This window comes from Acyrthosiphon pisum, chromosome A1, assembly GCF_005508785.2.
Source record: "Acyrthosiphon pisum isolate AL4f chromosome A1, pea_aphid_22Mar2018_4r6ur, whole genome shotgun sequence".
Classification (NCBI taxonomy): Eukaryota; Metazoa; Arthropoda; class Insecta; order Hemiptera; family Aphididae; genus Acyrthosiphon; species Acyrthosiphon pisum.
In genome coordinates this window covers 35,741,184-35,756,533 of record NC_042494.1, presented here as the reverse complement: position 1 = coordinate 35,756,533, position 15,350 = coordinate 35,741,184, and the positions used below count along the sequence as shown (strand labels likewise).

At 31.1% G+C, this 15,350-nt stretch overlaps 2 protein-coding genes across 10 annotated transcripts in view; both read left to right on the top strand.

The window, feature by feature from the left end:
* LOC100161494 (facilitated trehalose transporter Tret1) overlaps positions 1–4,621 on the top strand; it is a 9,254-nt gene extending 4,633 nt beyond the window's left edge. For 6 of the 9 annotated variants that reach the window (XM_016805740.2, XM_001944268.5, XM_008186420.3 and 3 more), the window contains 5 exons: positions 1,537–1,925; positions 2,523–2,694; positions 2,878–3,056; positions 3,163–3,428; positions 3,508–3,814. In XM_016805740.2, the coding sequence (XP_016661229.1) occupies positions 1,537–1,925; positions 2,523–2,694; positions 2,878–3,056; positions 3,163–3,428; positions 3,508–3,724 (1,223 nt within the window). In that variant the 3' untranslated portion in view covers positions 3,725–3,814. Of the gene's footprint in view, positions 1–6; positions 30–1,401; positions 1,465–1,536; positions 1,926–2,522; positions 2,695–2,877; positions 3,057–3,162; positions 3,429–3,507 lie in introns of those variants that run through there. The other 3 variants (XM_008186429.3, XM_008186428.2, XM_008186425.3) reach the window with 3 other exon arrangements.
* A 3,985-nt stretch (positions 4,622–8,606) lies between these two features.
* LOC100163549 (carboxypeptidase Q) lies at positions 8,607–13,822 on the top strand. Its single transcript, XM_016805737.2, has 7 exons — positions 8,607–8,800; positions 9,263–9,705; positions 10,358–10,508; positions 10,662–10,911; positions 11,171–11,372; positions 12,885–13,067; positions 13,197–13,822. The coding sequence occupies exons 2-7, from the start codon at positions 9,347–9,349 to the stop codon at positions 13,450–13,452; spliced, it is 1,401 nt and encodes a 466-aa protein (XP_016661226.1). The 5' UTR covers positions 8,607–8,800; positions 9,263–9,346; the 3' UTR covers positions 13,453–13,822.
* Positions 13,823–15,350: the final 1,528 nt, after the last annotated feature.

Genomic DNA, 15,350 nt, shown 5'->3' with positions numbered 1-15,350 from the left:
TTTGACGGACGAACAAGCGTCTTGGCTCGGTAAAATAACACATTTTTATACGAAATTGTTTGGACTTAACAATCCAGCTATATGCTGATTACATAATTGTGTTTGATAACAATAGAATAATAATAATAATAATAGTAGGTAATAACGGTCGTAAAGGCATCCTAGCTAGTACGAAAAACCCGTGAAATGTGATTATAATATTATAAATCGGTGATAGATGTGAGTATTACCTTAACGCCCAGCCCACGGCATTTAGCTTTCGAAAACGGTTGGAGGACGTATTTCATCCAATCAGAAAAGATGACCGATGATGCTTCCATAGTCACATATAACTTAACGCAATGTGAACGGCGATGTGAAAACAGGCACAAACAGACAGGCATGAGTAACACGAACAAAAATATCGGTGACCACAATTTATTTTCGTTTAACGAACTGACAGAAGAAAAATATCGTGTTATCACTTTTCCGACTGCGTGTGAACCCAGAGTTTCGTATCGTTGTCGATATTATGTAGGTAAAAAGTTAAAATTCGAATGTATTCAACTTGCCACGGAGTATTTGAAAATCAGCATTAAATTAAGCCGGATTCACAGCTGCGTCGTGTGTCGTGTCGTGTCAATCAAATCGTATTGTGATTCGATATTACTTTTTTGGTATCATGTAATAACCAAGTTGCAACCGAGTATACCAAGAATTGACTACTGCTCAACTTTTAAACCATATTGGTTACCAGTCGTAACCATTAAACCATATAATAACCAAGCCTTCGCACGACACGACACACGACGTAGCTGTGTAGACGTAGCTGCGCCTTTAAACCACAAAAGTCAAAGGCGCATTCACAGCTACGTCTTGTGTCGTGTCGTGTCGATCAAAGAGCATAGTAATTGGATGTTACTTTTTTATATTATATAATAACCAAGTCACAACCGAGTATACCAAGAATTGAAAACAGCTCAACTTTTAAAGCAATATGGTTACCTGTAGTTGTAACCCTATAGTTACTACGCCCTCACACGACACAACACTCGACGTAGATCTGAATCTAACTTTATACCATATGGACTTTGGTATAAAGTATGCTCCCTCGACCGTGGTATAAATTCTTGGACTGTGGTATAAAGTATTAATTTATATTATTTTAGAAAATTTAACAGTAAGTAGGTACGTCTTATGTACAATTATTATAGATCGTCCAACGTATAAGGAATTTAAACATTAAATGATAAATAAATATAGTAGTCCAAATCCAATAGATTGATAATTTAAGAGTATAGATATTGAGATTCGAGATACAAGGCTACTTAATATACTCGCTGAACTAATTTTTTCCCCACACTTTTCCTTACATAAAATAATAAAAATGTCAAATTTTTACAACAAAAATTAATTTTATAGGTTTATAATATTATGTATTTAAAAAAAGGTTGCATCCCTAGGCCCCTTCCTCAATATATGCAGGTATATCTAACCTACACTTGATTCTGCCTCGTGTATTCAAAACATGTAATAACCTAGTCAATAACTTTCCAGGTAGTTTTCTGTTCTTGTTCACACCCCTGGGAAGTGCGCTATCATCGTTAATGCTGAACCGCTTTGGTCACAAAACCTGCATGATATTAATCAACGTACCGTTCCTAGTATCACAGATCATGTTATTTTACGCTAACAGCGTCGGGACATTGTATGTGTGCTCGATGCTGATGGGGCTTAGCGTCGGATACTCGGGAGGCCCGACTTCCGCCTACATCGGTGAGGTGTGCGAGCCCAAGCTGAGGGGCGCGCTGATGTCGGTGACAAATGTCTTCTACTACGCTGGATCGTTCCTGTTTACGTTGATATACGCGTTCACATTGGACTGGAGGCTCACCGTACTCATCGGCATGTCGATTCCGATCGTGAACATCGTCATACTGTTTATGGTTAGATACATATTTAATAACACTACGCGTTTATGCCTCGCTAATATTATTGTGTTTGATAAACCCGAAGTATACAGTATGTCCCATTAGCCATAGAAAGGGACTCGCCACCCGTACAAAAACCGAGTCTTTTCAGTTTTATCTATAAACTAAAAATCATGAGATTAATGAAAATAAAATGTTAAAGAGTCAACATTTTCAAAAAAATAAACTCTATAAAATGGCCATCTTCAATATTGTTTCAAAAATAAAGAATTAAATAATAATTATGTAAGCCTTGTCTCTGCGAGTCTAATAAAAAAAACAACAGATCTATGATGTATTTATTATCTCAGGAGATATCGCAATGGGTAAATCCTCGCGGGCATTGTATATATTATTTTGAGTTCAAAAAAAAAAAAAAAATCGTGTCCACTACCAGTTAACGCTAAACAATAAAGTTCGAAAACTTTGGTTCTTTAATTGGTACTTGTTAGTTATTTATTATTATACGCATATATTTTAATGATATAAAATCAAGTAAATATTGTTCCATGAATAAAATAATTATTTTTCACCAAGTAATGATTATAATGCTGTTTAAACGCATACTTTTAGACACCGCAATCTCCAATGTGGTTGTTGACCAAAGGCAAATCATTAAAGGCTCAGCGAACTCTTGCCAAATTGAGGGGATGGCCGTCACAAGAAACGGGTTCAAGCAAAGAGTTCAAAGAAATGATAGCTTTTACGTCTACTGCAGTACACGATAATGACGACATCGAGAAAGGTAGGTGCCTAAATATTATACCTATATAGTGTGAAAACCAGTATGATATCTATCAGCATAATTTTCTTAGTGTTTGGCTTATAATGATACCTTTATGTATTTTGTCAATAACGTTAATGACCGATGAATAACGTTATTTTCCGTAACATACATAATATTATGTATATATATTATTTTTTCTAGATGAGAAAGGCGCAACGAGTTCTTGGGGACAACTTCTTCGGCCTGAAGTGTACAGACCGTTCCGTCTGTTAATGGTATACTTTTTTTACGCGAATTTAATGTCCGGAGTACAGTACGGGCCGTATCTACTGCAAATTTTTACCGATTTCGGTGCACCCGTTAACGTCGAATTTACATTAGTAAGTACTGTCTTTGAGTGTGTCATCTAACATAGCAACATTTAACAATATGATGATTACTATTATTTTTAATGATATCACATTTTAAACTCTAATTATGTCATAGGCATTTTCAGTATTGTTATCAACAATTGGAGGAATATTGACCATATTCTTTATCAGCAAATTCGGTAAACGATTCCTTACGTTGTCGGCGTTATTAATTTGCTCAATTTGTTATATAATGATCGGATTAATTGGTGTGTACTGGACAAACTCAAAACCTTTAACTGCTTGGTTAGTGTTAATATTCTTTCTAACTACAATTTTCTTGGCATCGTTTGGAATAATGCCTATTGCATGGATACTTTTAAGTGAAATATTTCCAATGAAGTGAGCATAAAAAAAAATATTTATTTTTGATTATACTTATTTTAATTCAAAAACTTAAATTGTTTTTAATACATTTCAGGAGTAGAAATATCACCTGTAGCGCTGGTACGGCATTTGGTTACTTAATGACTTTCTTCATGATCAAGTATTATCTTGATTTCTCAAACTTTGTGAACTTTTACAATACATTTACTATATTTGGAATTTCTGGTTTATTTGGTGCTGTATATTTTTACTTTTATCTACCAGAAACTGAAAACAAAACATTACAAGATATATCTGCATTTTTCAAATAGAATGTGTAGTACAAAATATTGCCATAATATACTTAAATAAAAATCACAGGATAGTTAATTACGACGATCCATACAGATGGTGGGGTGATGCCATATTATTGCAATATACATATATATACATACATACAATTTATTATATACACACACAGTACAATTTGCAACACATAAAATATAATACCGACTACGTCTCCACTCGATGTAAGATCGGACGCTCTACAAAATTACAAGAATTATGCTTCACCAGTGGTCCTTACGTTGCTCCGTATAGTATAAACTCATAAACGCATCGAGATACCTTAACGTTCCGTTTAACCTATATACACCAATAATAAAGGGATTACGCCAAAATCATCCAATTTAAGGATCATACAAAATCTACTCGGAAACAGTATTTTCCACAAGAAGATCCAATGCACAACGTCCTCGTCAGTCTACACCGTGATACACTTTTTCACAGTTCAAAGGTGTTATTATATCGCTGTTCGTATTATTTTGTATATTTCATCATCCAAGCATTCGGCGTGACTATTTATTTAATTTTCTTTCATTATAAACTAAACCCATTTTGTTAATTATTTATCCACCTCACTCCTTATAAATTCACCCATAGGGCCTTAGAATATTATAATAGTCATTACCTTAGACACAATAAAATAGTTCATATAACTAGTGTTTCGTCTAGTCGTACGTTTATGATATTTTTAACCTGTATAAATAATTAAGTTTTATGTTAACTGTTAATTTTTAGTTCTTTTAAATGTTTGTAACAATTCATCGACATTCTGATTTTTGTTTTGTATGACATAGGTACTTTATATGCCTTTATTTTTATTTTATTGTATATATTTGTTATGTACGTAGTTTATATTTCAAAAATATATTTTCAAGTTAAAGAAATTATGTAATCTGCTGGATGTAAAATTAGACCTTAAGTGTCAATATAATTTTTTATTGGATTAAGCCATTAAGGCTTTAACGACTGAGGCTATTGGTCTGTACGGTTAGGTTAGGTTCGCACGTATATTTGTGGCAAGAATTTTGCGTACTTACTTCGAACTCAGGTGGTCATACCATACGGTAAATAGGAGCAGTGGCTGACTGATAGCAGCCAACGTGCCACATACATATTATCTAATAATATCTAATATTATATTAACATACTAGCCGACCCATCACAGCTTCGCCCGTGGCTGGTTGTTTATTTTGCGTTTGAACGATGATAATATGTATAATGTTTTATTGAAATTTTTTCGTTTAATGTGATCTACAAGTAAATATAAAAACGGTCATTAAAAACCTGTTGAAATGTTTCTAGCGGTATTAATCTTATATATTGTTATATATAGCAGAACCCATGAACTTCATTACCCGTAAAAATCGCAAATCTTTAAAAAAATATGATTGTTCAACTACTATTTTGGTTGTAACTTACTACAGTAAGTGCAACTCGGCCACCCTGGTAGGCAATGTTCAATAATTCGATTTGATGCAAGTTTGTACCTGATCTGCCCAATAATAACCAATGGCAACGGATAATAAATCAACATTAATTTCTACTATTAACTGTAATCAAAGACAACTATCAATAAATCCTCCAATATGATCCTCAATGTCCCTGTTTGAGCACCTCTTTAAAATTCTTTCTTATTGCACGGTAAAAATATAGAAGAACCACTATTTCAAATTTCAAGTTCGTATGTTGAGCAGTTTTTTAGATACAGCGATCAGTGACTCAGTGGTACCTATTTTAGGTATATAATATATATAGATTCCCTTCTCCCTCTCCTCCGAAAAAAATGAAATATCGGGCGATGTTGTGACACTCAGGAAGGTATTTGGAACACTCTGTGAAAAAAAATTGGAAAAAATTAATAGTGTAGTTACAAAAGGCTCGTTCTTTTACGTATAAAGGATTAGATTAGCTTAGTTTTTTAATTTTTCATGAACTTTATACTCATTTTTTATTAACAAAAGTTGTACTAAAACCTCCAGCAGACTGTCAAGTAAAACAGTAAAAAATTTCAGCCAAATCGGTTCAGTAGTTTTCTCGGTTAGCGCGGTCCAAGAAAACCCTTACCATTTTATATAATAGTATAATAGTATAGATTATTATAATTGTATAGAATAAACAATGATAACGTTGATCACATTTTTGAATTTTTTGCTCATTTGTAGATTATGTTGCCAACCGTCAGGTATTTCACTTCCATAGACTTAAAAAGCCGATTGCCGGTATTAACCTATCACCGACCTATAAAAAACCGGTATTTACACGTGATCGAGAGTTTTGATATAAATATATTAATATTTTATCGTTTTTGTGAAATTGGTTATTACATATAATTAACAAATAATAACATATAATTGTTCGGAGTAGAAAATTAAATTAGTAAGAAATAAAAATGAAAAAAAAAATATTAAACACTGCAAAAAATACTCCTAAGTATGCTTTTGAAAATTTATAATTTACCTATTTAATACCTACCCACTTTATTTTATTATTTTTACATAATTATGTTATATTAAATAAAAACTCACGGAATTGGGACCTTTTTTTTTGGTACCTACCTTTGTGCCAGTTTTAAAAAGACCTTTGAATTTCAATATAATATATTATAGGTATATCACGTGTAAAGGAAAACAGGGTACACTGTATAGTGTATAATTAAATTATACATTTTTTCGAAAATAGTAGTGGTAAATAGAAATTGTAATAACACCAAAAACCAAATCAATGGTTGAAAACCGATTTTTTGTTTTTCTAGGTTTTTCTAGGTGGAAAACTACTTGTAATTTTTAATTTTGACCTATCCAATACACCAACTAGATTCACTTTCCTATCGGAAAAGATACTGAAGTTGAAAATTAAAGCATTATTTTGACTCCTTTATCGTGTACACTAAAATATGATCAGAAGTCTATATAAGACTATATCCTTATTTCTTAAATATATTAAAAAATTTATAAAAATGATTGAAATTTCTTTAGGATGCAAAAAATTAAATTTGTAGATGTCCATAGTCTATTAAGTATAGGTAAATGTATTTAATAAAATACAAAATAATATTTAATTTTAAAATTATATTGTGTTCAAGTTAGAGGCTAAAGTCAATATTTAATTACGAAATATAGAAAAGACTATATACAATTAAATACAAGGGTAATGTATTTGTTAAATTTTCGCTGTTTTAGTTTTTGTAAATTTGGGAAAAAAAATAGATTTAGTACGTACAATCTGAAAAGAAGCGGGAAGGGAACTTTGAAAATTCTAAGAAACTAGCATCTTTATAACGCAAAAATCTATTAAAAAGAAAACACTTTTGATTTATAACATAATTTCTATTTACAATGATTGATAAATATAGAAAACCTTATAAAAACCCTAAATACCGTCAACCCTAATTCAATTTTATATTTATATTTTATTTTCATATATATATTTTAATAAGTTGCTTATGGGAATGAAATCATTGATTTGGATTGACTGTATTTAGGTTGTTTATTATACTTACAACTTACTGGCCAGACGGCTTTAAAACTGTGTTTAATAATTAAGATAATTTCATATACATCAATACTTGTAATCTGTAGGTAGGGGAATAATATTTCTGAAAATTGAAAATGTAAAATATAGTTTTAAGTCTTAAAATCAAAAATTGATAATTATTAGATTATCAGAATAATATTATATTATATTATTATGCGTAATAAATGTATTATATATTTGTAGTTTGTATTTAATTTAATTATGATTGATAATATGATGATGATAAAAAATAATAATAATAATAATTTTGATATTAATCGTAAACCGTAATATTTTAATATTTGTGTATGACTTTTAAGTGTTAATCTTATTAAGACGTCAAGACGTAGAAGTATACAAATTATATTAATTTAGTCCGTATTAAATTTAATAGTTTGTAACCTATTTTGCTATCTGTTCTTATTTTTATGTGCCGTACTTCATTAGAATAATTTTAAAATCCTAAATTATGCATTCGCAACTTTGATTTGTATGTAAATATACCCACTTATTTAAAAACAAAATATTTTTCAACATTTTGGGTTTTTTTTAGAAATGTTATGCACTCTGTCGTACAGCACGTGTATACTAGTGACCGTTAACCACTCATAGATAGCGCAGGTTAAACTATATAGCGTATATTAGACACTTAAATATTAAGCGTGTGAAGTATACTTGAAATAGGTATAATAAATACGTTGTGTAGAAAATTCAATTTACTAACTATTCCTTCAAAAGACATTTTTATTATAATTATTATAATTAACGAAAAAAGCCATTATGTTTGATTACAGTAAAAGAAAAATATACATTATATATTTTTTTTTATAAATTTAAACGTTTTAATATTGTATAACATACAATATTATAAATTATAATATAGGTAATTTTATAGGTACCTTCCTAAAATAATATATATAATATTATTATAATAGGTATAATGTTACCCATTACCATATAATATTATAATGTTGATAAACTAGCCAGATAAATTTGTTTTTTATGTTATTTTAAAATTTAAAATTGGGTGAATCTGACACGGGACTATTAAATAATATTATTATGACGGAAAACGGGTCGATGGTGTTAATATTTTCGCATAGGTAATAGACGGATACAAAATTATAATATTATTTACAATAGTCGTGTAGTTGATATTTTTTAAAATATCCGATGCCATATCCGATATTTTGGTTTTGTGCGTGTGCGTGTTTATAATTGACATGCTAATAATAATAATGATATAACATCATCATTGCATAATGATTTACCGTTATATTCGCATTATCATTTTTAATAAGTATACGTACTATGATCTCGTTTATCTGCTCCGCGAGCTGTACGTACGGGAACGAGTCGTCGTCCGTTGTCGAAAAATTTTTTATTAAATCGACTGCAGTGTTGATGTTGTGTCGGCGCAGTAACGTAACAACCGCCGTCCGGTCCGGTGCTTCGAGTTTTCCGTTTTTGATTCCGTCGTGGACCGCACGTAAAACGCTACGGGGAATCGACGGACCGCGGACGTGCTCGATTATAATATAACACTACAGGTAGGTGGTAGTTATAGCTAGGCAGCAGAGGCTCAGAGGCAGGTATAATAATAATAATAATATGGGCGTAACACGATAGCGCACTAATTAATAAAAATAATGAGTGTTTCATGTTAAATTAATCACCATGTATAATAATATAAACAATAAACGTATTATACGTGTATTGAAGTATTAAACTGATTGGAATACCGTGTATATTATACTATATAGGACATAGGTAGTATAATTCATTTTTGTGTCATACAATTATTGCAATTTGGTAGAAATATAATATATAAATAGATACGTACATAAAATAATATTATAGTCCTGTTATTATTAATTATTATTATATAGTATTGGGAATTTCTTAAACAATAATAATAATTTAAGCCAACAACATTTTTTATGTGCAATTGTCATATTTTTTCTCAAATATAAAATGGTAAAAAATACGTAATCGTGCTGTGTTTTGTACAGGTGTATTTCAGGTAATAAGTGTGAAATCGTATTTGACCGAATATTATATCGTATTTCGCGTTAGCAGCAAACGGCGGACTCCACATGACTTTTCGCCGTTTTCAGTCTTCCTGTCAAATCGCCGTGGTTGTCTTGTTACTTGCCCTGCTCATCCCGCCGCTGACGGCAGCGTCTTCCGGTAAATGCCGACTAGTCCGTTCTCTCCGCGACGAGATCGCCAGCTATCGTCCCGTTGTGGAGCGCGTGCTCTCGTATGTCCAGGATAAGAAAGGTTACAAGGGCAGGACATGGGCTGCCTTATCCGAGTTCACAGATATGTTTGGCTCACGGTTGGCCAGCACGTCAAACCTTGAGAACTCCATCGACTACATGATGAACTCACTGAGGGCCGAAAACTTGGATAATGTGCACGCCGAACGCGTCATGTTCACGGGATGGCAAAGGTATACACTATATACATAATTTATATATCGTGTAATATTATATCCAATGGTTTTTGGCTCGTAATAATATACTGCTATATAGCAGCTAATATGACTTTACTTGTTTTTGCCCAAAATCAACCCTTTTTAGTTTTTACCCAAACTCAAAAAAGAGTTATTTGGTTTTCGCTCAAAGAAATATTATTCATGGTAAATTAAAAAAACATTTTGGTTACTACTGTCCACTAATGTCGTAATAAAAAAAACTTAATTGTGGACAGTTGATTGAATAAATATTCCTATGTCAAGAATTATCAAAATTCCGAGGTTGACCTGAATTTTAAAATAGTCTGATAAAATTATGAAAATACGATTACCTATACGTAACGTATTTTAAAAATGGGTTAACATTTTTTTTTAGGAATATATAATATTATATATAGTACCTATAGCCAGTAGGTATTAAAAATTCAGATAATCCACATTTGGGTGTTAATAGCTTTAGTGTACACAGACATAAATTGGATATATACTACTATAGGTACCTACATAATATAACATAACAATATAATTATTATTACACAAAATAATAATTTGGCAACATTAATAATAAATTATACTCGGCAATAATAATTGTATATTATAATATTATATTGTTCGATTACGGTTTTAGACGTAAGGAAAACGCTGCGTTAGTGAAACCTAGGTACAAGAACCTGGCGATGTTGGGGCTGGGTGGCAGTGTCAGCACGGCCCCGGAAGGAATCAGGGCTGAAGTAGTGGTGGTCACCTCGTTCGACGACCTCTCCAATAAATCGTCACAGGTATTATCTTATAAGTTATGACCTATATATTATGTTACCTATACTAACTAACGAGACACTGTCTCTTTATTCAAGTGTTTATTCATTTAAAATTTAAAAAATAACCTTAAAATATATATTATAATATGCACATCTTCATAATACATCTGTCAGGTCAGCGGAAAAATCGTTGTGTACAATCAACCGTACGTGTCGTACTCTGAAACTGTGGTGTACAGGTCGATGGGAGCGAGTGAGGCGTCCAAGTACGGTGCCGTGGCCACATTGATTCGATCCATCACTCCGTTCTCGTTGAATACACCGCACGCTGGCCATCAAAGTTACAGCGACGGCGTGAAAAAGATACCAACGGCCTGCATCACGGTCGAGGATGCCGAACTCTTGAACAGGATGTACAACCGAGGTCAGGACGCGTCATATATTATTATAAATGGATGGCCGTTATTGATGGGAACCTTTTATTAAAGGTTGGGGAAAAGATTAGGCTAGGAAAAAAAATCTCGTAAGATTTAAAAAAGGATTGCTTAAAAGCTTAAACTCAATCCAGAATCTTTTAGTGGAGTTAAAATTTTGTTTCTATATAACACTATACATTTATAATAGTTAATAGCTGCGTATGCATATAATAATATATCATATCCCTTTTAACGTATCTGGTATAGGCACCAAATTGGAAATTTTTTTGAAAATGGACTCAAAGTTCTTTACCAACGCTACATCCAGGAACACTGTTGCCGAAATCAAAGGCACGACAGATCCTGATAAAATAGTGTTGGTTTCGGGACATCTGGACAGTTGGGACGTGGGGCAAGGTGCGATGGACGACGGTGGGCGGTGCGTTTATAAGCTGGAATTAGTCTCGTCGTACTGAAAAATCTCGAGCTTCGCCCTTAAGAGATCGATAAGGTGGGTTGTATATTTCACGAAAGTAGTTTAAACAACCTTACAGTATAAAATTATGATGTAGATTATAGATTCATGTTGAATTTTATGTTATTTTTTTGTATTTTTCTCGCTTTATTCCATAGCCTAAAATCTAAATATTAACCAAATTCAAATATTTGTTTTATAAATCGAATATTTAGGCATAATATATAGGGGGTCCATTTCTATGCCCCCCCCCCCCCCCCGATTTAGAATTTTTAAATTCTGTTTGCGCCAATCGCTTGTGCATCGTTTGTGCACGAATATGCACTAAGTCCGGTCGTTTATGCACAATTATTTCTAGAGATATTGCAAACACAAATTTGGTAGTCCATTTCTACGGTCCCCGTAGAAATTATCAATTAATCATTTACTTCATCAATTATTCAATTACTCCATCAAATAATTTGATTCATCAATTAATCAATTACTTCATCAATTAATCAATTACTTCATCAATTAATTAATTAATTGATAACTTCATAAATTAATTTGTTTCATCAATTTATCAATTACTTCAACAATTAATCTTTTACTTCATCAATTAATTAATAACTTCAACGATTAATTTGATTCATCAATTAATCTTTTACTTCATCAATTAATTAATAACTTCAACAATTAATTTGATTCATCAATTAATTAATTACTTCAAGAATTAATTAATAACTTCATCAATTAATCAATTACTTCAACAATTAATTTGATTCATCAATTAATTAATTACTTCAAGAATTAATTAATAACTTCATCAATTAATCAATTACTCCATCAATTAATTTGATTCGTCAATTAATCAATTACTCCATAAATTAATCTTTTACTTCATCAATTAATTAATTGATGGAGTTATTGATTAATTAATTTATTTATTTATGAAACAAATTAATTATTTGAAGTAATTGATTAATTGGTGGAGTAATTGATTAATTTTTGAATCAAATTAATTGATGAAGTTAATGATTAATTGATAATTTCTACGAGGGCCGTAGAAATGGATCCCCAATTTTTTTTTGCGATATCTCTGGAAGTAATTGTGTTTGTGTTACATTTATTGCACAAACGATGCACAAACGATTGACGTAAACAGAATTTAAAAATTCCAAATCGGAGGGGCCGTAGAAATGGACCCATATATTATAGGTTCGTACCTATTAACGAATTCATATAAAACAATTAATTAGTGATATTTCATTTTGATACTTTTTTTTTATGAAATTTGAATTTGTAGGTAAGATACCGACAAAATGTCGGACAAAAATATGTGCAAGCAGGTTGATTCAGATACTAATATTTTGTATACTGTGTAATAATGTATTATTAGTTTTTTGATTCCTAATAAATTACGAATTATTTGCTCAATAGTATTAAACGTCATATGTATCAGGTATTTTTAATTTTATACATCTATATTTTAATGGACACTGGTGATTTGTATCTCTTTGCATACAGATGTTTATTGTGGACAGCTGAAGAAGAAGGATATATAGGGGCCTATGCGTACTTAAAAGGACATAAATCAGAACTTGAAAAATTTAATTTGGTCATTGAATCGGATGAAGGGACGTTTCAACCGTATGGAATTGAGTTTCATGGTTCTGAAACATCAGCGTGCATTATGGTTGAAGTGGCCAAGTAACTATCATAATATTGAGAATGTTTATTTATTTTTTATTTTTTGTCAGTAAAATACAATGGTATTAAAATGAAAATGATATTAATCATGCATCAACTGGTATATTTTTATTGATTTAATAATTTCAGATTATTTGACTCCATCAATGCGACTACCATGCAGTCCAGCAAAGAAAACGTTGGTTCGGATATCGAAGTATTTGAAAACATTAATATACCCGGTTTGAGTTTGCTGAATAGAAATGAAAAATACTTTTGGTACCATCATACAGAAGCCGATACAATGGCCGTTGAGGATCCAGATTCGTTGGACTTAAACACTGCCATGTTTGCGGTTATATCGTACATCATTGCTGATTTATCCGTAGAATTGCCAAAATCATAAACATTATAAAATATTAATTATAATACTTATGTCTAACGTTTGTAAAATTAAAACAGTTTTCTACGAATAGCTTAGGCAACGTTATGGCTAACAATATCATATTACCCATTAGGCGCATGTATGATAATATATATAAATGTTATACTAAAATTAAAAGTTTTAACATTATCAAAATATATTTTCAAGTTTATTTTGTTTACTATAAGTTAGTTCTAATTCAACCGATGGAATTTGGTTATGTTCTTGTATATATAAAATAGTGAATTATATAATTTACAATGTATGTATAAATTTAATATTATTCATATTATTATGATGATTAAAATAAAAAATGTCTGCTCGATTGTAAAATCATTAAAGATTAATTTCACAATACCTTTGTAAGAAACTCATTTTTTACATTCTTAATCGTTTTCAAAAATTAACAAAATAGGTTTAATTACACTGTATTATCGTATTATTATTATAAAACTATGGACAGCGAAGTGTGGGAATTCTGAGGACTAGACCCTACAGAAATCTCAAAAGCCCTCCTCCCAAATTGAAACTGTATAAGTGAACCATGTACCTAAATAGTAATTGGAGTGCATGTTAAAATTCTATGGAATATGCTGGCTACTCTACCTGCTCAGTAAAAAAAACATTTACCAAATAACCGCCTGTTTAGTGCAGGTATTGATATAATGAAATACAATCATAACATTTGTTTCTACGAAGTCGAATATTTTAGATTTTAAACTATCAAAGATTTAATCAGTGTTGCGAATAAAGTACGATTTTTTCAACAAGTTTTTGAACTTTTTTGGTCTCAGTGGTTTCATATCTTTTGCAATTATTTTACTCGGTACGTCAATGACATGCAGATGCAATATTAACCAATAAACTCTGTACTTTTTATTTCGAGCCGCTTAGGCGTAAATGAGTTGGGGGCTTAGGGGGCTTAGCCCCTCATTCGACTGGAGAAGCCCCTTCAAATATTTCCTAACTTAACCTCGTAATTCGTAAGTATAATAAATTATGCTAAGAGGACGTCACACCCGCATGTGTTGTCTCCGTCTTACACACGTACGACATAGACAAAACGCGTTTACGCAGTCTGAGTATAACTCGCTCAATTTTGGTCTAGAGTAAAAATTCCTATTATGAAATTGAATTGTGATAATATTTCTAAAGGCAAGGCGCTGCGTTTTTTTAAAAAATTTAAATTTTCAAAAGTTAAAGGTATTTTAAAAATGTTGAAATTTTTTTTTATTTCTAAATAATATAATGAACGTTATATTAGGTATAATGGAAAATACGCAACGACATGCCCTCAGATATATTGTCACAATTCAATTTCATAATAGATATTTTTACTCTAAAACCAAAATTGAGTGAGTTATACTCAGGGGCGATACTGGTTTGTGCACAAATACAAGACAAATTGTTTGGGCACAAAACTACCTACCACTGGTTTGGGAACAGTTGAGCCGTAAGCATACACATGGTTTGTGCATAGTTACCTTTTAGACTTTAATAGTTTAATACCTTGCATATTAATATTTGTTTATTAATAAGTAAATTATTAAAGTACTTAGTACTTACAAAGATTTTCCTTCCCTTTAACAGACTTTGGACTGTATAGGTAATATAAATGTATTCATAGGTGTGGTTAAAAAAGCATGATAATACTTGCTTATTAATAATTGTTAATAAATAATATTTGATACTTGTTCAAGTTAAAAATGCATGTTAATTTTAATTGTAATATAACTTGATTAGTAAATATACGTGTCTATTATTTTCCGTAATAATAGTTTGCAATTATTTATATTTATTTAATTTGGTCGATGATTATCAGTGTCCCTCTGTCACTAAGATAAAATATAATTATTTTCATGTGCGCAAACTAGTTCCAA

Excerpts from the sequence above, each read along its gene's own strand:
- LOC100163549 (XM_016805737.2), top strand. The coding sequence starts at position 9,347 with ATGACTTTTCGCCGTTTTCAGTCTTCCTGTCAAATCGCCGTGGTTGTC. Across the intron at positions 10,509-10,661 it reads TCTCCAATAAATCGTCACAG|GTCAGCGGAAAAATCGTTGT; the intron begins GTATTATCTTAT and ends TACATCTGTCAG. Across the intron at positions 11,373-12,884 it reads AAGCTGGAATTAGTCTCGTC|ATGTTTATTGTGGACAGCTG; the intron begins GTACTGAAAAAT and ends CTTTGCATACAG.